The sequence below is a fragment of the Nanorana parkeri genome, unplaced genomic scaffold (genome assembly GCF_000935625.1).
Source record: "Nanorana parkeri isolate BGI_ZX_2015 unplaced genomic scaffold, ASM93562v1 scaffold280, whole genome shotgun sequence".
NCBI lineage: Eukaryota > Metazoa > Chordata > Amphibia > Anura > Dicroglossidae > Nanorana > Nanorana parkeri.
The window spans coordinates 1520920-1536608 of record NW_017306548.1 but is presented as its reverse complement, the minus strand read 5'-3'; the positions used below and the strand labels follow the sequence as shown (position 1 = coordinate 1536608).

At 44.8% G+C, this 15689-nt stretch overlaps 1 protein-coding gene across 1 annotated transcript in view; it reads left to right on the top strand.

The window, feature by feature from the left end:
- The first annotated feature begins 907 nt into the window (after positions 1 to 907).
- Positions 908 to 15689, top strand: part of LOC108787724 (blastomere cadherin-like) — a 49278-nt gene continuing 34496 nt past the window's right edge. Inside the window, exons 1-2 of the mRNA XM_018557340.1 lie at positions 908 to 995; positions 2395 to 2509. Coding sequence (XP_018412842.1) covers positions 933 to 995; positions 2395 to 2509 — 178 coding nt within the window. The 5' untranslated portion in view covers positions 908 to 932. The remainder of the gene's footprint in view (positions 996 to 2394; positions 2510 to 15689) is intronic.

The following is a 15689-nucleotide window of genomic DNA, read 5'->3' as shown; positions in this document are numbered from 1 at the left end:
GAAGGGATGTTCAATGGGCAGGATAGGGTTATGCCACCGGGTCCCCTCCTCTCATGTGCAGCTGTTGGGCTGTAGTGCCCAACTTTTCCGACGGGGTGACAGTCCTTTTGGTGTCATCCCCTCTGATGGTGTCACCCAGTGTGGGCCGCACCCCCCATGTGACGCTGCTGCATACAGAAAAAACTATAGGGGTTTTCTCCATTCCCTACTATATCCAAAATTTAAAAAAAAACATTTCAGCTTTAGATCTATTGAAGACAGGGGGACATAAGGCTAAACCAGTAGACTCCTGCACTTTGCTGGATCTCATGTCTCTGACCCTCCTCTAATGTCCTTGGCCAGACGCAAGATACGCCTTTTCTGACAAAACGATATTTGCAGCACGTAAAATGTAAAAAAAAATTTTGTGCACCCCTTGTTTCGCTTGGTGTGGCAAATCATGTGATTCCCCCCATCTGGGGGACATTGTAGGGACTATTCTGCCCCAGTGACTGAGTCTACGGAATGTTATCTCTATAAATATGAGCGGTCATTACATGGACTTCTCATGCTGCAAAGTTTGATTTTCATCACAGCAATCCAACACAGAAACTATATGAACAAAAAAAAAGTAAAAGCAAAGGATGAGGCAGCCCGACACACATCAGCAGCTCTCAGCCTCATGACCTGGCTGCACACTGATAACCTGACTGACTCCATTCACGACTAGGAACGCGTCACGTGATCTTTTCACCCAGGGCAGGGGGCGGGAGCCATAGGAGATGGGATTGAGTGGCATACGACAGAGCCAATCAACGGCCGCACCTGCCTACGTCACTCGCTACCCGGCTCACCTGGGTTGCGTTCAGAGTTAAAGAGAGCGGCTAGCTGGGCGGGCGTGTCATATGTTCAGAGGGACTCAGCACAGGCGAGGAGCGGCTTCCCACACACTCATGGGGGGAAACAACATTTTCCCCGCGGCTCTGTGCCTGGCCGGACTGCTCTGCCTATTGCAGGTAAGTGGACTTGAATGCACACTCTCCCTCAGGGGCTCTTTGAGGGCGACTTTTACTCCTTTACGCCTTGCCCTTGGTTAAACTCTGTCGCTCCTCCCCTCCCGGGTGTAAGTTATACTGGGGCTACTTTGCCCCCCCCCTGTGGCTACGAAGTTTCTGCGAATGTGTACAAGTGACCTTTTAAGGTGTTTTGTAGCCTTTGTGGTGGTCAGCCCATCTGCAGTCCTATATAATCCTAGTTATAATGGTCTTCATTCACCCAGTGTTCATCAGCTGCTAGGTGTGTGTGGGGGATGGGAAGATGGATGCATGGCATACAAAATAAAATGCTCGTGTGTTTATAACCTATGTGTAACAAAATGCATGTATGTGCATGTGTGTAGGGTCTAAAATGCATGTGTGTGGGGTCTAAAATGCATGTGTGTGGGGTCTAAAATGCATGTGTGTGGGGTCTAAAATGCATGTGTGTGGGGTCTAAAATGCATGTGTGTGGGGTCTAAAATGCATGTGTTATTTTTTGACCAATACATGTAGCTTTTTAGTACATAGCTGTTGCTGTTATGAGGGGATTTCCATAGCTGTGATCGGGAGGATACACTTCTGTCTTGGGGCATCTTCCACCCACATATTAAGGAATGTTACTTTTATTGCCAATTTCCCCTTTCCTTAGTAAATGTTGCTCCTGAGTACATCTTCTTCTTTCTGAAGATCATTTATAATGTTGCTGATCTTTGGAACCGTTCTATACTAAGTTGGGCGGTTGGACGCCACTTTGTGTTTTTAAGGTGGTGGTGCTCAAAAAACATTTCAATGCAAACTGTAGCAATGGCTGCCTTTGACCTTTGCCTGCAATGCAATAGGATTTTCTGCATCCATAGAAGTGCATTGGGGGTTAAGTGCATCCTGAAGGGCTACCAATGCTGCACCATTGCAGTCAATGGCAAGCTGCAGACTGGTATTTGGCCCCTTCAAACACAGGGAAATGGGCTCCTTCATGAGCCGTAAGGGCTTGTTCACACCATAGGGGTCCAGCTGCTTTTTCCTGCACATGGCTGGTGTGACCTGTGCAGTTCTGTTCTATGTCTGTTTTCACCATACAAAGAAACACGGCTCAAGGTGAACAAGCCCCAACGTTGGTTGACATTGCCTGCAGATCTTATAATGGAGACCATACACACCGCAATTCAGGAAACCTTATCCACTCATCCCAATGTCATTGGCAAAAACGAATTGGCGCAACCGACCACCAACCATGAGAAATGATTGACACTGTCGGTTTTGGGATCCAATGTTTCTGAACGATTGCTGAGTGTATGGGCGCTGTGAGCGCTGCATTGATCCTACAGAAGCTGAAGATGGCGTGTATGATGGAACTAATTGATGCCTTTGATTTTTGCAGGTTTTGCCATCACTAGGCGAATCTCCTTCAGAATGTCGTCCCGGCTTCTCCTCCAATGAGTTTATTTTCGCTACGGAGCGCAGAGAGCTCAAGAAGGACAAAAAATTGGGCACAGGTACAGTGAGACCGCTCTGCCAACCTCACGGAGGTGGCGTAGTCAACCCACGTAGGGCGGGCACCCTCCCACCTCAGTGTCTTTGGAGTTGTGTTTACCAAAGCCTTGGGATGGTGCGGTTTAATGTACCGCTCTACCTGGCAACCTCTGAGTTGCAGTTGTGTGTTACGTTTTTAACCCCTTCCATAGCCATCTCCTTACACAGCGTGCTTTTTATAGAGCAGACTCAAGTGTTATTCATTTCTTTAGCTTAGACATTAACCTTGAAACGATGTTTGCTTTCCTGTGGTTTTCTTTTTCTTTCAGAGCCAGTGCTTTCCCCATCTTCCCCGTCTCCCTTAGTTCCCTTTTCTGTGTAACACTTGAAGGAAAGAGCAGGCCGGCAGCATTGAAACTTCATAGTTACATTTTAGATGACTGTGTAGCTGGGGGGAAATGAATTGGACATTCATGTAGTCATTTGTCTTCCTTCAGGAAGTCATAAAGCTGCATGGGATTCTGACCCTTGGTTGCTTTATTTCCTTTGTGCTGTAGAGCGGCACGACGCATGTCATTGCAGTTAATCTGGGATCTGCCTGTATGTATTAGCACAGTGTACAGAGTCAATACAGAGGTTATGCACGGGCTTCATCATGTTAAGAATTTTACACACTGAGTGTGCATTGTTGGTTTTTCATTTGGAGAGTATTCACACCAAAATCAGTAGGAAAGCGCAAGTCAGCGGAGGGACTTGCAATTGTACCTTCTAGGGATGCAGCAATACGGATACTAGTATCGGTGATGGTGCCAAGTAGTTGGTCGAGTACTCATACTCACCCTGATGCCTAGCCTGATACTTCCTGTATCTACTTGTGATGAGAGAATCAAGCCGGGCAGCGTGTAATGACACGCTGCCTGGCTTTCTGATTGGTTGGGAAGCTGGCCAATCAGGAAGCCGGGTGCAGTGTAATGATGCGTCGCACAGCTTTCTGATTGGCCGTGAAGCCGGCTTGCGCATGCTCCCTCGTCACCTCATTAAGAGGGAGCATGGAGCTGGCTTCCCGGCCAATCAGGAAGCCAGGTGCCACGTCATTACTCGGCGCTCTGCTTCCTGATTGGCAAGAAAGCCGGCTCTATGCTTTCTTGTCGCCTAGTGACGAGAAGCATGGGGACTGCTTCCCTGCTAATCAGGAAGCCGAGTGCCGTGTAATGATGTGGCACCTGGCTTCCTGATTGGGTCTTTTGGTATCGGCAAGTACCGTAAAAAAAAAAATCGGTACTCAATACCGGTATCGGTGCATCCCTAGTACCTTCCAATCTGTTGTGTTGCAATGCATTATCCAATAGATGCTGATGGAAGGGCACAAAAAATGAATGGGTCTAAATGGGGCTAGCTTACACTGGATCAGTTCTGCTGAAGAGTTTTTATTTTTTTTCTTCAGCGAAACTTAATGCAGCAGAGTGGTGTGATCACACCTATAAATTTTTTGCTGCCCAATTGCCCATCCACTGTTATCTGTGTAAAAACGTATTGCAGTGGAACTGGTGTGAATGGGCCCTAATTTGAGTGGTATTAAGCCTTGGGGGTGCAATTGCATCAATTCAACATGCAAAATGAAGATCGATGTTTCCTTAAAACGTGAAGTACTTGTGTGTGAGTGCGATGAAAGCAGACGGCATGTTCTATTGTATAATGCAACTGATCATTTTCACTATTTTAACCCAGCCTTCTAATCCTTTTTATTGGTACTGGGTGGATTTGAAAACCATAGAACATCCACGGGGCTAGTCACAAGTGCGGAAAAATAACAATTGAGCATGACAGAAATTAAAAATGTTTCTAGTGAGCGTTTAAACTGTCTGGATGTCATTTAGTTTGCTAAAGCACTGAGTAACCTAAACAATTGCTATGTTTTTTTTCTTTTCACATGAATACCGTTGTCACTTCTTTGCATTTTGGTGCTGCTGGTTTCCTCCACCCTTTCAGCTACTTCCTGTCTATATGCACTTGCTGTAGTCCTTGCACATTACTGCTCTGACTTCAATGGATCATGCCTGACCGATGTCAGTGTGGCCACTTGCAGTCTTCAGCTTCTTCCTGTTTACATGCACTTGCTGTAGTGTCGGCTGCACATCACTGCTCTGATCATGGTGGATCATGCCTGACCGGTGTCAGCGGGGCCACTTGCAGCCTTCTTCAGGGGTGCATGTGACAGGGTGATGACCATAGGAGGACAATTGTCACCCCTTAGCAGGATTTGCCTACGTGGCAGGGTCGGCGGGTATTTTGCTACAGATAAAGATTGAACACGTCTTTTTTCAGTTTTAGAGCTGGAGGTTTTAGTGATTGGTTTAGATGTACAGTAATCCCTTAGGCCTCATTCACACTGCACATATACGCGCATATATGCATATGCGCGCATATTGTCCCATATGCAAATATGTTGCGTCCAGGCAGCGTATTTTCACGCATACACATGTTTGCGCGTACATGCGTACAGCACATTAAAATTTAAATTACGAGTGATGCATTCTGCGATTGCATATAGTGCATTCGTATACACACGTATACATATGCGCATATACATATGCGTATATACGCAATAAAACTCCAATGTATTCATTGTATCACAGAGCAGAGGGAGCACACAAGGAAAACTATTAAAACAAAAAACACCAGTAAAAGGCCTCATTCACACACATCGCAAGAGCAAAATTGTATGTCTGTTTCATGCAGCTGATGCACTTTTTTTCCGGCTTGTTGCTGCTCTTTGGACACGGTCGGCGTGCGTTGAGGAATTTAAAATTTTGAAATATTGCATTGTGGGTTTGTTCCGCAGTTGAGTTCTCAGGATAACAACCTGTGCGTTCACACCCCACCCCCATCCTCCGGTCTCGCATTCCTCAGCTCAGGTTACCTGTACGGGGACTATAGATTGTCTTCCTCTAAGCAGTTGTTTTGTCACCTAGTTTCTATTGTCTAATTCCCATGTGTGTATGATACTTTATCCTGCAGCCTCGGAGCTCCTTCCGGGCTTGTGGCATGTATTCCTGGGTTCCAGGGGGTGTTTTGGTATAAATAAAGCTCCTGTGGAGACTACTTATGGGGGAGTCGTGGCAGCATTCTTCAGTGTGTCTGCGGGGGGGGCAGGATGGTCTGGCCTTGTGAGTGTTTTCTGAAGCTTTATCTTATCATTTAAGAATGTGATTTGGCTTATTTGAACTGGCAGTCTGTTTTGCATTCTACTGTTCTCTATACTGGGAGTGTTTCTGCTGGTATTTAGTTGCTTATTGTATTCAGCAAAGAGCTTTAGCATTTTGTTTAAAACTGACCTCAGAGGGCAAATTAATTTAACAGCCACCGTTTTAAAGAGCCGGGGGATGTATGCCTCCATTGACTGCTAAAACAGAGCTGTAATATATTTTGGGTTCAATGATGAGGGTCCTATGAGTGCCTAACACTACCCACTGGCCTCAGTGCTACTTAAAAAGCACCATTTATATTGGCTACAGTGAAACAAGTCATTATTCCAGCTGATAATATTCTTTGAAGCATTGATAAGGAGAGCTGGATAGTTCCAGGCAATGATTGCATGCTCTTCCAATAAATGAATCCTGGGGGCTGTCCCCTTCCCCCACTCGCCCTGGGTCCAGCACATACCCCAGGGGTGTGAATAGGCCATAGTAGACGTCCTTTTGTCTGTGTTTGTACAGTTCTCTTGTGCTGCTAATGCCTCTGACTGTAACTGAAACTATGGCGAAACTTCTTTTTTATTTTTTTCTTTGCGCTTCTCTTTTGGCACTTGACTCGACTCCTGTGTTACCGAACAATGGGGTCATTGTCCATTTTGTCTCCAGGTGTGCAATGGCTTCGGTGTAACATACACCTCTTGCCCCGAAGGCTGATGCTAGTAGAAGGTCCATGTTGAAGTATTCATCTATTTCTGCACACTTTAATGTGGTCGGGGATCTTTTGTCAATAGCTTTCATGTCACGGGAGTGTGGCGCGTTGCTGCTAAAGGCTGTTGTGTGCAGTTGGAGCAGAGCTAGATGGGTGGTTAGTGGTCAGATGTCTGGCCTTACTGGAATTATACACCATATCAATACTGATCCCAGTCTCTGCCAAGGAATGGCGGTGTATGTTGTGTAAAGTCTGTGCTTCAGTAATGTTCCAGAATTCTTAGTAAGCATAATTGCTCGGGTTAATGCTGTGTCTTGCTTCTTGCAAACTGTGTACAAATCTGATGCATTATTTATGGTCTTCAGCCATGGCCACCCTAACCCAGCTCATAGTCATAAGGTGCCACTTGTAATCCAGCTATTTAAGCTTTAGAGCTACCCGTGTGCACTGACCTGAACGGTTTCCCGCCTGGTAGAGCCAGATAAACATTAAGCGCTTGTTCACACCATATACAGTGTGTTCCAAAGCGGTCAGCTGCTGGAACGCAGTGTCGCTTCATGCGCTCAGGGGATTGGCGGGGGCATTGAAATCAATGGCAAGGCAACCATACCACCACCCGCAGTGCGATTGCCTGCATCAGAACGCGTGGCACACGAGTGACTGCGTTCTGGTCCAATGCGATCTGAAAGAGTGCTTGCAGCGATACAGTGCGTTCCAGCAGCTGACCTCTCTGGTAATGCACCCTTTATGATGTAAACAATCCCTAAGGCAAGGGTAGCCAAACTCTGGCCCTCCAGCTGTGGTGGAACTACAAATCCCATGAGGCATTGCAAGATTCTCATACATGACTCCCAGAGATGCATCATGGGATTTGTAGTTTCACCACAGCTTGAGGGCTGGAGTTTGGCTACCACTGCCATAAGGGCTAGTTCACACCAGATGCAGTCCATTCAGTTTGGCAGCTGCATTAAAATCGCATCAGTGCTTTCCAATGGGATTTCCAGTGCTCTGTTTACATCAGTGCAGTCTTTTCTGATGCAGTCAGAAAAAATACTGCTTTTCATTTTAGCTCCACCTCATTGCAATGGAGCACATTGCAATGGAACGCATGCAAACGCACTACTGCACCATTAAAAACCATTTTAAGCTTAAAGGTGTCATAATCACGACAAAATGCATTGCACTGTAGCTGTTTAGACGCACAGTTATGGTGTGAACTCTCTTAAGCTGGCCATACTTGTAGCAACTTTCCAGCAATTTTAACCACTTACAATCGAGCTGAGATTGAAGTCCTGGCGATCGAATAGGAATTGCTGTTTTCGATAATCCACAATGAAATAGGGTCCAGATTACCTCAATCGAACCCTGTGGGGGAAAAAAATCTGATAACAAAATTATATACACCACATGGCCCTCAAATTTTAGAGATCTGCCCTAATATCTCCAAACTCTGAGGGCCATGTGAAGTATATTTATAGGTTCTGGAGTTTTGGGGGTAAATTGAACATATACAGGGCTGTTCACAAAAGGGTGAAGGGTTTGAAGGGAGAAGTGATCAATCTAGGACAACATAGCTGATTAGAAGAATTCTCCAATTTCAGCTATTTTGGCCTAGAATGTTCACTTCTCCAAACCCTTCACCCTTTTGTGAATAACAGACAGTTTTGCCTCATTATTGGGGGAGTCCTCCACCAACTGAGGACTCTTTCTTCTGGTATTTAACATGACCATGTTTTTTCTGCTTTTGATTATCTGTGCTTTTTATGTTGAAACCTGTGTTGTAGATGTCAGTTTATAGGCCATTTTAATCAATCATGTTCAGGCGTTAAGCTGGCCATACACTTTACAACCGTGGCGTGACTTTCGTCTTGCCATGGTTGTAAAGTAATTAAAAGCTTGTACAATCTGCCCATCTTGGACAGGCAGATCGTACTTGCGATCATTGCAAGCCCGCCCCGCTGAGGGGATGGCTTCCGATGATTCCAATGCCGCACGGGCAGTGTGCGCTTGCGCACACCGGCTCGTGCTGCATTATCTCCCGAGAACGCCACTGACCCGCCGACAATCGTACGATTCTTGGCGGGTAGTCAAGCCTGCTCCGGAGACGAAAGACATGCGGCCGTATAGTAGAAACGGTCGCATGCCTTCCATACACCTGCCAATTATCGTACGATCGCGGGATCACCCGCGATTATCCGATCGGCAGGTGTATGGGCACCTTTAAGGTGCCCATACACCTTACAATTATCGTACGATGAAGGTATGCGATCGTCTTTTCGTACGACAATCGTAAGGTGTATGGGTAGTGTGCAACCGCCAGTACTGCACAATCTCTTTCCACCCGGAAACTTCAGTTGATCGTACGATTTTCAAAAGTCGTACGATTAACACTGCTCATGCGCAAACGAAAATACGTGCGGTCGATTACCGCAATTCGTCCAGGTGTTTTTAACTTCCGCTTATTGAACCTTGCGATAATCGGGACAGGATGGGGCTGTATGATCGTAAGGTGTAGGGCCACCTTTATAGATCCCTTTTTCAGGCAACCACTTCCCATCATATGTTTGATTCCTAGTTTAATGGAAGTGGCTGATATTGCCTATAAAATTGGGCATATGCATGGCCCGCTTCAGTACCAGTAACTTCTGCAGTCTGTAACCCTTTTACCACGCACAAAGATATTTTCCTGCAACCTGGATACCAAGAATAACCTGTTGGGTGCAGGTCCTAATGAGCATGGCTCCATCCAAAACCTCGATCAGGTTTTTTTGACTGCGGTCTGTTGAAAAGGTTTCCCCTGTTTGGGAACGGGCTCCCACTAGCTCTGTATCCCCCCTCCCCCCCTTACATTGAGCTGCTTGGAGTCATCCAAAAGTCAACTCAACGATGGCATTGTTTGGACTTGTATTGTCACTAAGCAATTAAGGATAAAATGCCACTTCTGCAATACTATTGTGCCATTGTTACCTTTTTTGTTTCTGTTCCTATTGGGGAGATTTGTTTTTCCTGTTCTGATGCCTGGCAATCAGATTCAGGGTTTTTCACCTAACAAATGCTCAAATGTTTTTGGTCTGAGTGGTTGACTGACAATTTGGTTGGTTTTATTTTTCTCCTAATTAAGGCCGTGTTCAGACATATCGGTGACCTGTATAGCACTGCACTGGTCTAACCCAGGTCACCGCAAGGACGCAGAAAACAATTGTGTATGGCCATCTTAAATGGGCGTTTCAGCAGAAGTGATAAGTCCTCACACCCTGAGCTGAAACTATCATGCCGCTTTGACACGTGGGACTTGCCGTGTGGCCCAATATGTCTTATCCTGAAATGGCAACTCCAGATAAACATGTGGCTGTTATTGACAATTGTGTATGAAGTGTATCTAAATCCATAACTTAAGTTTTTGATGAATAGGGTTATAACTCTTGTAATGTTGCCGTCTGGAACAATTTATGGACCATTGACAATAGGCTGAGTCAGGAAAATGCAACATTTTCAGTTGCAACCAGAATAGACAGAGGGAAGATCCTCCAATGGACCCTCGTTCTGGTGCAGTGAAGAAGGGATTTTACTTGTGCCTTTCACATCCTTCTGTGTCTACAGGACAGGAAGTGAGGGAAAATCTCCGCAATGGACCAGATGGCAAAAAGCTGACCGCTTTTAGTATTATTATTATACAGGATTTATATAGCGCCAAAAGTTTGCGCTGCGCTTTACAATATAAAGACATCACAATACAATTCAAGACAAGATAGTAGGGAGGGCCCTGCCCCTGAGGGCTTACGATCTAAAAGGGAGGGGCAAGTGATACATGAGGAGGTAGCTGTGTGGGGATGAAAAGTTTGAGAATGTGATGGTTCAGTGGTTAGGTTGAGGTGGGATAGGTGGGATTCCCTGAAGAGATTAAGCAGTCAGTGGGAGAAGGTCTGGACAGGTTGGTGTAAAGAGTTCCAGAAGATGGGAGAGACTCTAGAGAAGTCCTGGAGGTGAGCATGGCAGGAGTTGATGAGGGAGCTGCAAATCAGGAGGTCTTTGGAAGAACGAAGGGGATGGTCCGGCTGATACTTTGAGACAAGGTTTGAGATCTGGGGGCGGAGTTGTGGATAACTTTGTAAGTGGTTATTAAATTTGAATTGTATCCTTCCCTGGTATTCAAAAAGTAGAAGGGGGGGGGGAACATTTTTAGATTTTTATTTTAACTCGGTTGTGGTTGTTTCTTTGGCAATGTCACTGAAGTTTGAACGCCAGCAAAAACATTTTCTCCTGAAAAGAGGGGAATTCTCCTGTAAGAACTCGTACCTCATCAAAAGCCATTTAGTGGTATTCCAGTTAAAGCGAACCAGTCCTGTGTACGTTCAGGCCAAAGCATCATGTTTGCTTTGATGCCCATTACCCTGGCAGCTCATATTCTCCTTTCCTTCACTTCCCTGGGCTCTCTTCAGCACACACGAGTAAAGTGAATACCCAGTACATCTGTGTATGGAGGAGCATCTGACTCTTCCCGTCTCGTGACAGCCCTAGTGCTTGATAATTGCCCCCTTGCTGTTGCATGAGGATGAGGGGATGTCATACACTTGCTAGGGGGCATTAGGGTGGATGGCAATAAACTTGTGGGAAGAATTTGGAGCCCATGAAGGAAACTTGTGAAGAAACTACCAACTCCATGCAGCATGTGTTTGCGTACTGCAAAGCAAGACCGTTAACCACTTAGCCAGTGGATGATGAATGTCCATAGTCTAATGCTTCAAAGGGGTTAATACATTGCGGTTATGTGCTGCAGCCTTGGTGTACATCTCTGTGGCGCCGAGTGCTCTGTTTGAGCCCTTAGAAGGTTTAATGTGTGAGCGCACACACTTGCTAATCTAGCGCAAACATGATTTGTGAGGATTAGTCATTAGGAATAATCGCCTGCCTTTATCAACATTGATAACGGGTATCGTGTGCTTATGAAACTTGTGGATTTTTGTGTATATTTGGCCTGTTCTTTAAACTTCCAGCAGTGTTATGCTTTATAAAGATTAAAGTGACACCAAGAACCATAACTATTAACAAAAATTTATCTTATTTGTGTATCACTCGGCTGTAGATCCTCCAATCATCTCTGAATTGGTGCCGACACTGTCCTTCCTTCTGGAGGGTGGCTACTTTTGTTCCCTATGGTCCCCGTGTGTGTTCTAGAGTAGCCACTGCGCCAAGCTCGCTCCTGTGTTGGACTACAATCTCAATACAAATTGGTAATCTAAATGCGCGATTGTAGTCTATCACAGGAGTGAGGTTAGAGCGGTGGCTACTTTACCACACACAGGGACCATGGGGAACACAAGTAGCCACCCTCCAGAAGGAAGGACAGTGTCGGCACCAATTCAGAGATGTTTTAAGATCTATAGCCGAGTGATAAAAAGATACATTTTTGTTAAGGCGGACCTTTACACTAAAAAAATCAAATTCTACCAATGCGTCCCTCCTATGATGATTGATAACATACATGTCAGGTGTAAAAATGCTGGGATTTTGGAATGATACCGGATTTTGAAATGACACTTGCAGAGCATTCACTTCCTGCTTTTGAAAGTGCATATTACGTTGCCAAAGCAATGCACACTGGGATTGCCTTAGCAGTGCATTGCTGGGAAATCTCATCTGTAATCTCATGTAAAGGCATTTGCCTCCCCTGAGATGTGCATGGTCACATGTGCCGGTAATCCAGGAAGTAATATGAGAGCTTGTAATCTGCCCTTAGTAAACATGGCCACTGTGGAAGAAAAGAGAAATAAGATATGCAAAGAATACAAAGCCGGCATTATCTAGAAGTATCTGTAGATTGTCATTACTAAACCTTTCTAAAGGTGTGTTTTTTGAAAGATATGGATGAAGGTCCCTTTTATTAGGGTAATTGAATGCTTTTTTAAGATTTAACAACTTAGATTGTCAGTCTCTATAATATCTAAAGCAGATATTGCAGCTTGCTCGTCCTTACATGTGTTGCGTGCATTCTACTGTGACCACACTCACTTTTAGGCTCTGTTCACAACCAGGTGTATCGAATATGCGTGTTTGTCGCGCGCTTCGTGACGTGTTTTTTACTCGATTCGTGGTAAACGTGAGCCAAACGCGCGTTTCCGAGGGCTACTTGGCTGTATCCCAATGGAAACGTGCGACAAAAACGCCGCAAAGAAGCTCATGTACCTTTTCAGGCGTAGGCCGTCTTGTAGCGCGTTCAGACGGGCTGAAATACGGCAAGGTGTGAACCATACCTATAGAAAACAATGGGATTTTCATGTTTGAGCGTTTTGTAGAGCGTTCGTAGAGCGTTGAAGGCGCTACAAAACGTACAGGTGTGAACCAGGCCTTATCTATGGAGGAGCAGTGTTAGGACAGGACTACAAAACATGCCCTCCCCTCTTCATAATGTAGGGAGTGTTCTATAGGTCAGAACTGGGTGGGACTGATAACACAGCATGAGAACACTACAGGGTGGCTGTTCTTGTGTATTTGCACATATTTAACAACTTTCATGTAACAACTTTTAGCAGTTTGTTGACAATACCAAAAAGGTGCAAATAGGAAGTTCATGGTTATGGCTTGCATGCACCTTAAATTAGATTTTAAAGTTTCCATCCATATTGTTTCTCACATCTCTGTATTGTGTGTGTTGGCTCAATCTGCTACAGTCCTCACCTGTTCAAATATCCTCCCTACTAGGAAGCTCTGAGTCGGTAAAACCTTGTGGCTTTTCTAATGTGAGCTAGAACAGTCTAAAGCTGACAATGAGGGGTTTGTATTAGCTGTCTGACATTCAATCATCACTAGAGAGAATCGACTGGCACAGAACCACAAGAAGCACCGAACGTCTCCTCTGCATCCGATTTCTCTTTCGTGAATGCACCTATACACACTCCTGTTAGGTCACCTTTTAGGTCTACTCTGCCCAATAATTGGGTTTTGTTTTGGAAAGTCCTTTCACCAAGCTCTACCACATGTAGATAAAAATGGTTATACCAAATCAGTTACTTTTTCACTTGTGGCTGAAAACTATTACGGCGAATGACAAAATCACTATAGCCTTACCATCCTCTAACCATGGTTGTTCACCATATGACATGGAGGTTTATGGGAGGAAAAAGTATTAGTCTGGGTTGAAAAGCTTTAAGTAGCATTAAACTCAGTTTAGGCTGAAGGGAAGAAAGAGCTGGCAGCAGGAAATAAATGGCTTGCCCTGCTGTAAATGTGTGAGGAGATATGCAGCTTACTAGCATACAAGGGTGGCTCTAGTGGACCCTGCAAGGTAAAGGAGCCACCCTAACACAGGATATCGGGACCAGCGCTCAGGGCACCAGATGATTCTGCAGGAAATTAAAACTTTTAAATGTCAAGAAGCAGCATTCATTGTAAGGGATTTAAGTGGGCTTAAAGTGACACTAAACACAGGAGTTAAATATTAAAAACTAATTCAAGTACCTTAACAAAATGTCTCTTATTTGTGTATCACTCGTCTGTAGATCCTGAAATCATCAATGAATTGGTGCTGACACTGTCCTTCCTTCTGTAGGGTGGCTACTCTTGTTATGAAACTTTCAATTTCAGCTTGATCTGTAGATCCTGAGATATAGACAGTTGAATCTCACCTTTAACAAGGAGGTTGATGTTTGAGCCTTCCCTCCTATCTTCTCCTACTGAGCCTCCATTGTGGTCACTGAGGCTGCATATCACGTTAAAGAACCAATGAGGAAATCGGAGTAGGGGGACTGGGGCCAAACATGGTCATATTAAAGTCAAAAGGTTTTTAAGCTATTTCACAAGGTGATTAAATCACTTACAATGGACGCTGCTCCTTGATTTTAAAAAATGCATTTCCTGCAGAATCAGCTGGTCCCCTGAGCACTGGTCCTGATTTCCTGTTTTAGGATGACTCCTTTCTCACGCAGAGTGCTATGCAGTCACCCTTGTGTGTCTCTCCACAAACAGGCACAGTAAATCGAGCTACTGTCCTGCCCCCTCTCCCTCCTCCTCCCTTCAAGTTAGTAGATGAACAGTTGCTGGAGTCTGCTCTGTCTTTTGATCTTTTACTAGACAGGAAGTTCAGGGAGTGGAGCTGATACTTGGAAGCAGCTTAAAATGGTTACTAAGTGTTTGGTCAAAAATGTACAGCAGTACTTTGCTGGGCAATGTATATTTGATCTGGATTCATTTAAAGAGTTTGAGAGTTTATTACTATAACAGGAATAGTGCAAGATTTGCCTAGAATTTAGGCTGCACAATCTGATCACATTGGTGTGCATTTTCAAATAAGGGTCCTTCACAGCTGAATGTTGCTTTTGCATTGCATTTTTTACTTGAATGAAAAATGAAGGTCAACAACCCCAGCATGCTTGCAGTTTTTTTTTTCTTCCCAAAGCACTGAAACATGTTGGTCTAAATAGATACTGTTGAATACAATAGAGCTTCCCCGTGTACACATTTTGCTTGCACTAGATAAGTGTAGCCAACGTTTGTGGCACATCCATGTGAATGAGCTGTAAGGGCGACCACTGACAGTATTTATTTAAATTACCCAAGGGTGTGATATGTTTCCACTGAGCGCCCTCCTGTCCCATCCATGCATCACCTCTGACCCGGGGGACAAGCAGAACTTGCGGCAAAGAAAACCAAAATTAAAACCTTTAAAAAGATGGTAGAACTGTCAATTCAGAATAGTTATCCGGAACTGCTGGATCTGTGGACTTCTGGCTGCTATGTATTACTATACTTTGCAATTTGCTCTTAGGGCAATATTCAATGAACCTGAAAGTGTGTTTACAACGGATTCAATGGCATATTATTCCCTATTATCGCTGATTGATGATTGACGTGCTTGACTGTGAGTTGTAACATGCAGCCCTTGAAAACCAAGCAGACACCCTCCTCGTCATGTAGGCCTGGCTCTCGTCGCTCTCGCACTGACTAATGTTACCCGAGTCAGCTAAATGTGTTTTGACAGTTGTGATCCATAAACAACTATTGTGTGTCTTGTTAACATCTGGTAACCCCACCTGCAGGAATCTTCAGCATTGACAGGCGATGGAAAACACAGACCACATGTTATATTTCACCAATTACGCCTGTCAATGAAACGTAAGCATCTTGGTCATGAGCGTTAACACTTCTTGACATGCATGTTAAACATTTGGTAAGTCACTAAGCTGCTGCTTCGGCTAATGACTGCAGAAAGCTTGTGTCCTATACGGAAATACTTTCTAGTTCCTTGGTTCTCAACTGGTGGATCGTGACCCATCCATACATGCATTGCTTACAGCTCCCTCATGT